This window comes from Leptidea sinapis, chromosome 1, assembly GCF_905404315.1.
Source record: "Leptidea sinapis chromosome 1, ilLepSina1.1, whole genome shotgun sequence".
NCBI classification, from domain to species: Eukaryota; Metazoa; Arthropoda; class Insecta; order Lepidoptera; family Pieridae; genus Leptidea; species Leptidea sinapis.
In genome coordinates, this window is record NC_066265.1 from 20774234 (window position 1) to 20786541 (window position 12308).

The 12308-nt window shown below is 34.4% G+C and overlaps 1 protein-coding gene across 1 annotated transcript; it reads left to right on the forward strand.

The window, feature by feature from the left end:
* The first annotated feature begins 4270 nt into the window (after window positions 1-4270).
* LOC126977999 (probable rRNA-processing protein EBP2 homolog) lies at window positions 4271-8769 on the forward strand. Its single transcript, XM_050826765.1, has 5 exons — window positions 4271-4437; window positions 4507-4727; window positions 5688-5846; window positions 7990-8137; window positions 8368-8769. The coding sequence occupies exons 1-5, from the start codon at window positions 4378-4380 to the stop codon at window positions 8728-8730; spliced, it is 951 nt and encodes a 316-aa protein (XP_050682722.1). The 5' UTR covers window positions 4271-4377; the 3' UTR covers window positions 8731-8769.
* The last annotated feature ends 3539 nt before the right edge of the window (window positions 8770-12308 follow it).

Consider the following 12308-nt stretch of genomic DNA (forward strand, 5'->3'; position numbering starts at 1 on the left):
ACTGAACTTCTTACGGTACGTCAGCTGTATGTAGACAGAAGCGTTACACGTTACCATCGGATGCGCCGAATTCCACCACTGGACAGTACTCCCCGACATCGACCTATAATACACATTCCCCGAACAAAAAGTTCATTTGCACAACGCCAATATAACTATTTGGGACGATATCTTTTCAAATATATTAATACAAAACTTAAAATTATGCATTGTAATATATATATGAATAAATAAAAAGCTAAACACATACTCACACACACACACACACACACACACACACACACATACAAATACACACACACATACACATACACACACAAACACATAACACACGCCCTAAATTATATATAAAATAGTTTCTGTGTTCATAATTTGTTGCATAACTTCCATTGTTAGACCTTAAAATACGTTGATGTTTGTTATTTGACATTTTACAATGCACAACTGGGAAGAGACTGACCCCCACGTCACGGGCTGTCCTAGTTTGGGGTTCGAGGGTAATTTTAAGCAAAATTGTATTGTTTTTTGCCACAAATAAAGATTTATTATTATTATTATTAATTAATGTATTTTATATGGTGTTTTCGCTGAAGTATGGAAACGTGCAAACATTGTACCAGCCATAAGAGATGCTCTAAGCATTTCGTGGAAAACTATCGTTCCGTTTCTATTTTATGCGAAGTAGCAAAGGTTTTTGTACGACTTGTTCATAACGAATTTTATCCTGTTGTCCATCGTACAATTTTAGAGGAACAACATGTTTTGTTAAAAAGCGATCTACTATTACCATCCTTATTAATTTAACTTCTTTTCTATTTAATAATATGGACAGTAAATTTCAAACAGATGTGATTTATACTGACTTAATGAAGGCATTTGACATGGTGGAGAATGAAATTTTGTTAGGTAAAAATGCTTTAAATGGCATACATGGTAATTTGTTACGCTGGTTTTCTTCTTATATTACAAAAAGAACTCATAAGGTAGTTAAGTGGGTTTAGGTCTGAAAGTATAGATGTCACTTCTGGCATACCTCAGGGCTCCACTTGGACCTCTCCTGTTTATCTTCTATATATATAAAAATGAATTGCTGTTCGTTAGTCTCTCTAAAACTCGAGAACGGCTGGACAGATTTGGCTAATATTGGTCTTGAATTATTTGTGGAAGTCCAGGGAAGGTTTAAAAGGTGAATAAATATGAAAGTGTTCGGAATTAAATAAAAACAACAATTTTGTTTTTCCTTTGATGTGTCCCTCGTTGTCGGTTATTTGTTTTGTATAGACATATTTTCTATGAGAGAATTTATTGACGCACTGTTTGACAGTTCTTCTGCAAAACAATTTCATTACAAAAACAGGGAGCATATTTTACGAAATAATTATTGATGTTAGGAAATATTCTTGACAAATTCATAAAAAAACGGTATTTCATTTATTATATACAGAACAACGTCTGTCGGGTCAACTAGTTATTTATATTAATGACAGAAAGCAGTGTTTTGATAATTGTAAATTTTTACTTTGTGCTGATGATCTAAAAATATTCAAATCAATTCAATCAAACCTCAATGATTGTGATATAATCCAATAGGACCTAAATAGATTTTCTGATTATTGCAGAAAGAATAAATTAAAAAAAAGGTGCAGTATTAATTATAATTATTCTCTTTGTAATGTTAGTTTGAGTAAAGTTTTTTCAATGAGCAATAAGCTCATATATTTGCCGATCACCTTGAACAGATCTTTAACCCAAATGAGTGTGATTCTAACGAGACGCTTACACCAGACAATACACATTATTTTAATCTCCAAACAGAGGAGGATTTTATTAAGCTCTGTTCACCTAACTTTTAAGAGAAATAAAATATAATATAAGTAAAAAAAAAGCTCCTGGATATGATTTGATATCCAGGGAAATTCTTCATCAATTCCCAAAAAAAGGTCTCGTTAAATTAACGACCCTTATTAATTGTGCAATTAGATAACGACAAGTTCCAGATCTGTGGAAAGTTGTCTGTCATCGTGACTGCAAAATCAGGAAAACCACCGAACCAAACAGCATCATATAGGTCAATTTGCTTCCTGTAATGTCCAAGCTTTTTGAGAAGTTGCTACTTAAACGGCTGAAGCCTATAGAGCATAATGAAGCATATAATCTGATTCTAGAGCACCAGTTTGGTTTCCGCGAAAAACACTCAACCACACATCAAGTGCATAGAATTTCAAATATTATAGATAAAGCCTTAGAGAACAAAGAAGTTTGCTCCACAATATTCCAGGATGTGGCGCAAGCTTTCGATAAAGTTTGGCATGAAGGCCTTATTTACAAGCTAAGAATGACTTTACCAAAATCATTTGAAGATATTCTTGAATCTTAAATTACCAATAGATATTTTAGGATTCAACAAGAGGTCATGTGGTCACATGTCACAGAGGTAAATGTGATCAATTTTCAGGTTGAAGGTTCCCTTTGTTAATTTTAAGATGGACCTAAGCCAAGATTAATAATTTAAATAATTTACATAACTAATGTTTTTTAAAAGTTTTCTTTTGCGTGATGCAAAGATTGAGATACTACTACACAGTAGTTTCTAACTTTGGTTTTAATTTTTCATGCATTGCAATAAAAATTTTGAAGTCGGGGGCACGGGTCCTACATCTGAAATAAGAAGAAAAAAAAATTAACAGAAATTAGTTAACCCTAATTTTAGTCGTAAAAAGTCACATTTTCAGTTTTGCACATCATGTACCTACAAAATAATATAATAAAAAGGATTCTAAAGGTTAATCAAATTAAATCAAAATCACTTTATTCATGTAGGTCACGGAAATGACACTTATGAATGTCAAAAAAAAATTTTTTTTCTTGACTCATTGCCACTCTTTTAAATCAAGATTTATATTTTCATTGTTTCACAAATAATTTCAATTACAATATAATATGTAAAGTGATGCAACAAACATTCTCAAACGTTAAATAGTGAATTCCTTACACGAGTAAGTCAAAAAAACAGTTTTTATTGAGTACAGTAGCTTTATCATCCACACACACCCTAAATAAACAAACGTATTCTGTGAGCATTTTATAAGGGATTATATTTATATATATATATAGCGACCATTTTATTAACAATTATAAAAAATAAAAAATATAATATTTAATTTTATGACCATGAAGCAGAGTTTCGGGCTACAGAATCATCCACCATAAGTAGCACCCGTTCACGAGCATGACGCATGGGCCAGCCATCGCCTCCCTCGACCATACTTTAGGGAAGGTAACACAAGCAGTGACATTTAAGCGAGCATGATGAAAGCTGTCACAAGAACTCAACCAAATCAGTAAAAAAAAAGAATGTTCATCTACAATATATTCAAAAATACTTACTACACTACACATAAACACCTATTATTAAACTTATAAACTAAACTCAATAAACTTTAAAAAATATATAAATACCATAAAAATGAAATAAATAAATAAAAATAAATTTAATAATAATTAAAAATAAATAAATATCGACAATCGATAAAAAAGTGTCAAGCACTATCGATACATTGTAATAGTATAATTTTACTCTAAATTAATTAAATCAATACTCTATCACTTTTAATCACTTGAATCATTATTTATTAGCATATTATTAGTTAGAAAATTCTCTTATTCCTATCTGATTTTAAACAACGTATTTTAAAAGTTTTATAATACATTATTTAGCTTTGAAATGTCTTAAGCATTCACTCTACAAATAATTAAGAAATTTTTCCTGAATAATGCACGAATAAAGTAAAAGAAAACGACATTTCAAACTAACAGTGGTAACAGTCACATTTATTTCGAATGAATGACACTCAAACAAACAAAAGAGCCGAATAACATATATTCGGCTCAGAGCGAGACAGCGTTTGCTTTTCATACATTTTCAAGTCTAATACATAGTTACGGCAGGCTGAATGAAATAAAATGGCTTCATGCTATTGTTTAGCATTTCAATACACACAAGAGATAGGTCTGTCTCTTTTCAATGCATTACGTTTAGCATAGGTAACAAAAGTGAAGCCAGAGCTGTACAGCTCAACGAATTGGTTGGAATTACTCTAGGCTTGAATCTTGATAATTGCTTTGCCTTAGTTACGCTTTTTACACTTCTATAATAAATTGATGATATATACTAAAGAGCACTATTTGAATAACTCTCCAACGATTCGATGATTTAAGATTTTACATTTACTTTTTGGCCACAGAATGACTAGCATCCACGGTCATGATATGTAATAAATAAAAAAAAACCTTTCTAAGTTTCTATTTTCTAGGTTATGAGCAAAATAAACATCTTACATTGTTTTTTAAATCAGTTACCTCATAGTTTTACAAAAAATGACATCCAATGATTTCATGTTAAATGATAGCGATACAGAAAATGATTCTGATGAAGAAGTAAGACATTTCCTGTATTAATCCTAATGCTTTAGTTTTATAAAATATTTACGAACACGCTTATTTCAGTTACAAGAAGCATTTGCGAAAGGCTTGTTAAAAGTCGGCCTAAATGAGGAAATAGAGAAGATAGAAAAACGTTACGTGAACAACGTAGCTGATTTGAAAGCTAAATTAAAAGAATTTGAGTTAAAATTGCCATGGATAGAAACCTTAGACCTTATTACTACAGTGGCACCAATGGCCCCTGATGTTGCCTTACAGATACAGCAGACAGCTCAACGAAGGAAGTAAGCGATTTGTAAATCAATCTCATATACTCTTATTGTTATTTTTGATTAGATTGAATAATTGAATCTATAAGGTTTCTTAGCTTAGGTAACTAAGGTAGTATAAGCTCGCTGAGATATTCGCATTTTCATGGGACATGTTGCGATTATGGTTTGTATAACTATTAGATTATATATTATTGTATAAGTATTAGATTAGTTTTCCAAGGACATGGTTTTACCATTCATCTACTTGGTATTGCAGTGGAGACTACTGGCATTGCATACGGACATCTTTTAGAATTTATCGTGGGGAGTGTTTCTTCTTAGCAACTCTTGTTGCTTGGGCTAATTTCTACCCTTGAGTCTGAATTGCACCACATGCCACAAAGTAAATATCATCCTCATCATTTGCATGTGTGGTGCTAATGGAAATTTCATATGTATTACCAAACTGTGGTATAAGATTCCTTGTGTGGTGTTTTCAAGTGTTCAAAAGCATTTCTTGTTTGATTCCTCTAGTGTCTATGGCAAACAACTCTGATGGAAATTTGGGTCACAGCTGAGCTACATACAAAAATTCAGAGTGGTTCCACCATACACCCCCAATGAGTTTCCAGTAGACCTGGGGTCTTTCTGGAACTTTTTTAATCAATCACTATGAAAACTAGTATTACAGAAATTGCCAGGACTGACAACAAGTTCAGTTGGACACAAATGTTTTATCTTAAGTGTTTCATTTGTTGTACCTACCCTTATTTGGTGAAGATATAAAGGTTGATATTATACTATATTATGTATTATATACTATATTATATACTTTCTGAGTAGGTGGTATATTTTTTGAATGTGAACAAGAGTTATTGAACTTTTACTGGCTTTCAATAGCTGTTGTATGTTCCATGTGCAAAAAACTTTATTTGAATAGTCCTAGAGACATATGTGCTTGTTTTATTTACTTAGCTTAAAACTTTTTTTCAGAAATTTACAAGAAAACTCAAAAGGAAATAAATTATATGATCCAACACAGGACCCAGTGTTAAATGAGTTTAAAAGAGAGAACCTTATCCATAGACAAGCTCAGGCTGCTGTTGTTGATGGTATTAAGAGATTGAAAGATCTCAATATACCCACTAAGAGGTACATAGATTAATATTTTACTTTTAAAAATTAATAGATATTTAATTGTAAGACTCAGGGTTGTATCAAGGCTGTAAAGTGATCTGTAAGGTTTGCCAATGCTACAGCTAAATGACTATTATAAGGTAAGATCATCTCAGGAATAAGTAAAATCTTGTTGTTATTATGTATGTTGAAGGTTTTCTCACGCCACTGAATGTCTATTTTTATTTTGTGTGAAATTTGGTCTGGGTTTTAACAGGTAATTTTTTGTTAACCTAGTTGTTGCCAGTGCGAGCTGGTCTACATCACACACAACCCATGATTTATTAGCAAGTGTGTGCAGGTTTCCTCATGATGATTTTTTTATCATAAGAGTGTCCAATAAACATTACTTATTTATTTATTTATATTACTTATAAATTGTATAAAGTTTCAGGAGGACCCCCTTGTTGATAGGTTTGCCTAGAAAAGCAGGCCCTTCTCTCTCTTCACTCATATCCGCCATCAGCATGTCTTCAAGCTTATTTTGGAAAAGCTGTACTGTGTACGCGTCTATGTGTTGTGACAGATGTTATTGCCATAAATGGGGCAGACTTCGCTGCATTGGCATATGGCCCGATTCAGTAATTAAGCACAAGAGGTTGTGGCCCCTCTTCAAGAGTTAGTATCACCCAGACAAGTGCGTTTGGTTGAGCTACTGCACCAACATTATTGGAAGAAGGCCCTCGGTTGTTTTGGGCCTTCCTGGAATCAGTTCCGGTTTGGTTTACTGGTATTTCAGAACTTCGTGAGGTGCTGGGCTGAGGTTCTGTTATTGAGGAGGCCATTGAGGTGCTAGCATTTTGAGCTTCGGTCTTGTGAAGGCGACCTGCTATACTCTGTCTCCTGTTGGGTCGATGCTGACTCTTTATGTGCCTTTCGGCCCTTATAGGACACGAGGGTTCAACCAGCCTCGAGTCTACTGACTGATTGGGCAGACACTACTGGCGCAGTGTTTGTGCCCATAGGCGGTTGGGTAGGTAGCAGTTATGGTAGCCTTCGGTGTCCATGTAGGTCCCTTTATAAGGGGTTTATTGCATCTATTATTCTACATGTTACAACTGTGTAAACAGTTGTTCCCCCACCCTCCACGGAACCCGCACCTTGAGATGACTAACTTAAACAACAGTCTATCAATTTCTCAACTTCTGGGGTCCAATATGATCCCAGAAATTGTAGAAGCATATGCAAATAAAATACCTACTAACTCGACTTAACCGAGTAGTAGGCATAACAAGTTTATCTTTGTTCCTCATGTTAACATCATGAATGTCACATTTTCTAGTAAATTTCTCAATGTGCTTATGAACATTATCAAGAATATATTGAGAAGCAACATTCAAAAAGTTTAATTCTTTTAATTTTTCTCTTAATGATTCTTTAGGACCTAGGTTATAAAAAGCGCAAATAGCCCTCTTCTGCAGCACAAATATGGTATTAATATTGGCCGCACTGCCCCATAACAATATATCATAGGACATAATATTATGAAAATAATTAAAGTACTAGTCACACCGTATCTATGTTAATTAACTGCATATGCTGCAGAACTAAGCCTATTCGCCAATCCTTCAATATGGGGGCCCCATTGAAATCAAGATGGCTAGAAATACAGCAGATTCCACTGGTTTTACCACCTCTCCATTTAATAAAATATTTGCATCTACATTTTTGACATTTGGCGCGATAAATTTAATATAAGTATTTGGTTTTATCGCTATTTAACTCCCCAGGACTCCGTCATTCCCGAGTGCGGCGATCAACTGCACAGGCCAAAACGCACCTGCTATAAAATCTTGTCTTCATCTACACCTCCAACTATACATAGAGGTTTTTATAATAAGTGCCCCATTTCATAAGGTCTAAAAGATTACTTTTAGACTCATTAATTAACTACATTTTACTTGTGAAAATAATACTAGGTGGTAAAATGGTGTTAAATAATATTATATGGACTCACATTTAGCAGGTGGTCTGTTTGGTAGTAATCAATTACAATGAATTGGCAATATTATGTGATATAGAATACTCATACACCTTATATCTGAAGTTATAAATGAATGTGGTAGGTACTAAATATTCTGTCTATATTCAAGGAGTGTCTTTTGGAATTTTATTTTAGACCCGATGACTACTTTGCTGAAATGGCTAAGACAGATGAGCACATGCAGAAGGTTAGGAAGAGCCTGATGTCGAAACAAGCTGAACAAGCGCGAGTCGAAAAAGTGAGGCAACTAAGAGAACAAAAGAAGATTTCTAAGAGAGTTCAGGTATGATAACTAGACATTCCTTTTTTTGCCACCTGGTCACTGATCTGTTGTATCCTTTGGCTGATACAACTTAGAGATTTTCTAACTTAAGAGTATACTTCAAACTTAAATTATGCAGCAGATATCTTGTCTCCTGTGGCTGGTTTTTTACTTTCCAGTTTCCATCAAGTGTCCATTGTCAATATAAAAAATTCGATTATCATTCATAAAGTATTGATGTTTACTTTCAGATTGACACAAAATTAAAACAAGCTGCAGAGAAAAAGCAAATGTTGGAGCAATTGAAACGGGTAAGGAAAGGTAAATCAACAGATTTGGATTTCTTAGAAGATAATAAAGGCAAAGGTGGTAAGGGAAAGGATAACAAAAATAAAGGGAATAAAAAACGAATGATGAAAGATAAAAAATTCGGATTTGGAGGCAAGAAGAAAGGTTCTAAGTTAAATACAAGGGATTCTTCAAATCAAATGGATGGTTTTAATAGTTCTGCTAAGAAAACACCATATAATTTCAAATCAAAATCATTTAATCCTAAGAGCAAGAATAAGAATCAGCGACCAGGTAAATCTAAGAGGAAGAATACGAAAAGATAACAATAATTTTCTTAATAATGAATAAATAATGACACAATATTATTGTCTTTTTTTTTAATGGAATAGGAGGACAAACGAGCGTACGGGTCACCTGGTGTTAAGTGATCACCGCCGCCCACATTCTCTTGCAGCACTAGAGGAATCACAAAAGGTAGAAGGTAGGATGCAAAAAAGGAACGCAACCTATCCCAATCTGCTGACTCGTAGTGCCAAACGCGGCGAGTCGCTGGTGGTCTGCGATGTTGGCGTCGGTTAGGCACTACACTCCTGACCAGGCCTGAGGGGCGTCGACGGGATGTGTAGTCAGCAGAAGATCTAATAAGGGCGCCATGTGGCTATCCATATCCGGGAACCGCGTTAGCGACTCAACCAATTGGGACAGACCATACGTCAATGCAAAATTATGCACAGATCGCCCTGCGTAGTCTGTGGTATGTGATCCAAGCATAGAAATAAAGGGTGTCCCTATGCGTCCATCTGAAAATCTCTTTGACAAACTAGGGAGCCATATTGGATGCATCATCCCCAAAGAGCAATAAACTACATTTCAAGAGTCCCTATGCGCAATGACAAGCATAATAAGAACATTATAGTTTCGGTGCATAACAGATACCTAAAAGATGACTTCGTTGCTGCAGCAAAAAAGCGTACATTGATACCCACCGACCTGGGCCTACAGCGTTTACGTGAACGATCACCTCACGTATACAAATAAGATGCTCTTAAGTAAAGCAAAGAGGCTAGGTAAGGAGCGGGATTTTTCCTACATCTGGGTCAAGAGGTGCAAAATATTTGCTCGAAAAAACCCTAGTTCTCATATCATATCAATTGCATCAGAATCAGATCTCAAAAAGATTTCATAATCAAATTAGTTGTAAGCTATAGTTTTATAAAGTTTCAACTTGTTTTATTTCTAATAATACCTATAACCGTATTGTAAGTTTCAGAAGGGCCGATTTGCCAGCAGTTCAATACTATGCTTACTTACGTGCCATGCGCACGTGCATATTTTCCCTCAAATTGTAAATAATTTCGTGTTTTTTTGTTGAAATTTTGCCCCCGGAAGTATATAAATTATTAAAATCACTCAATCTAGCCAAATCTGCTGGCCCAGATAACATCCCTGCAGTGTCTGTTGTAAATTGTGCCAGGAGTCTTGTCATTCCCCTCACCTTGTCGTTCAAACGCTCTCTATCAGAGGGAGTGGTATCTAAAATTTGGAAAACGGCTTACATTACTCCGATACACAAAAAAGCCCTAAAGATATAGTTACAAATTATAGACCTATATCTAAATTATGCTTATTTGCCAAAATTTTAGAGGGAGTTGTTTATAAGCAATTATATGATTGCTTAAAACACACTTTTAGCTCAGAGCAACATTCAAACCTTATTATTTGTACTGACTATCTGGTTGTCCATATGTCAGAACCTTCACAAGTTGATGTCATATATACAGATTACAGTAAATGTTTCGATAGAATTGACCACTTACTATTATTGCGTAAGTTGCAGTCTGTAGGTATACGTGATAATCTTTTCAGATGTTTACATCATATGTACAAAACAGGTGCCAGACCGTCGTAGTACAAGGCTACGCATCGTCAACAAACCTGATCCCATCAGGAGTTCCTCAAGGATCACTTCTAGGTCCCCTTCTTGTTAATATAAACGATATTTCTTCATGCTTTCTTAATTCAAAAATATTATTATATGCTGACGATATGTAGATACTATCTCCTATCAGATCACTTGAATGTGCACAACACCTTCAGGATGATCTCGATAGATTTGAACACTATTGCTTAGAAAATAAATTAGATTTAAATGTTAATAAATGTTATATAACTTCATATACTAGAAAATCTACTCCCATTACATTCAATTATAGATTAAAATATTCGTAAAAAGAGTCCACTCGATTCACGACCTAGGAATTGTATTTGATAATAAATTAATATTTGACGATCAAATTAACTCGATCATAAGTAAGGCATCGAAATCCTTAGGTTTTATCTTACGTATGTCTTCAGAATTTAATTCCATTAAAGCCATAAAAATATTATACTGTGCATATGTTAGAAGTCGCTTAGAATACGCCTCACAAGTGTGGAATAGACCCGTCTACAATATTGTATATATTTAGACGTATTGAAGCGTTACAAAACGGTTTCTGCGTCATCTTCAATTTAAAATAAAAGCATATCTTCCGAACTACAATAAGTCAAAAATTCCATATTCTGCCATTGGAATAGAGGAGACGTATAGCCGATCTCATTTACTTAATGAATATAGCGAGGGGTTCGGTCGACTGTCCTGAACTGCTCGCGCGGATTGGTCTTCAGGTTCCGTTTGCTTCACTCCGGAGACCATGCTGCCTGCATGTTCCCGGAGCTAGAACTAATTATAGACAAAATAGTTATCTACTGCGGGCTGGTCGGTCTTTCAACGATTTGTCTAAGCTATTAGACCTGGATTTGTTCACCACTCCAATTTTGCAGGTAACACAGGTCCTTACCGAGAACTTTTTCAATCAGGTGTAATTGTAAATTTGACTTATTCTGTTATTTTTTTTTGTCTCTTTATCATTTTATATAATTTTCGTATTTGTTGTCCACTTAACTCTTACATCATATATCGATTCCTATCTGTGAAAATTTTTAATTGTCCTTCTATAATTATGTAACTTATATTTTTTAACCTAGCTGTAAGTTTTCCAAAAAATGTAAAATAAAATTAAAATATTTAACTTTATAGTTAATAGTGATTTTTCTTATGGTCAGGTACCTAATTATTAAAATCTGTGATCAGTGCCATCTATCGAAAACCATTATGTTGTCGTATTACTCGATAGATTCAGTGTTCGATTTGGAAATACGAAATAGTTTATGAAGGTGACACTAGATGACGTTTAATCTAGTATTGTTTTTAATTTGAACTTAGATGGGATGTCTGTGGTTCAACGCCATCTAAACAAAGTTTAGGAAACTAACGTACATTACCCACAAAACTTATTGCAAAATAATTTTCAAAAGTAACACTAGGTGGCCGACAGGAAAATACAATGCTAATTGTTGCCTTATTTGTAAGTAGACAAAGTCTGGTTTTATTTAAATGAGAAAAACGTGAATATCCGATTTGATGAGTAGATTTTACTATGAATATTTTTCTCATACCGGGCCCCTTATATGAAAATCGATTCTTAAGTCATTTGGTACCTAATATCTCGTTGCATTTTCTTTAAACGCAGGTAACGAATCTTTAAAAATGTCTACCTCACCACAAATTGAGTTATAAAGTCATAGACATGATTGCATAAGGTTAGTTTTGGCAAATGGCCGATGGAATAGGCCTGGTCCGACCTGTGCACGCCTTGATACTCGGCGGGGAACTCATAAGCTGATGGAGTGCATGAGTGATGGGACAGTCGAGCTGATTTATAATTATTTTGTATAAAAATATTAAATCTAGCGCTTGTCGTTGAACAGAAACACTGTTCATGTTAGTGTCCCAACTTGTCTCAGTACAATGGCAATTGCTTATGTAGGTTCATTTTCAAGAATAGTCTAAGCATTTTTA

Excerpts from the sequence above, each read along its gene's own strand:
- LOC126977999 (XM_050826765.1), top strand. The coding sequence starts at position 4,378 with ATGACATCCAATGATTTCATGTTAAATGATAGCGATACAGAAAATGAT. Across the intron at positions 4,438-4,506 it reads AAAATGATTCTGATGAAGAA|TTACAAGAAGCATTTGCGAA; the intron begins GTAAGACATTTC and ends CGCTTATTTCAG. Across the intron at positions 4,728-5,687 it reads CAGACAGCTCAACGAAGGAA|AAATTTACAAGAAAACTCAA; the intron begins GTAAGCGATTTG and ends ACTTTTTTTCAG.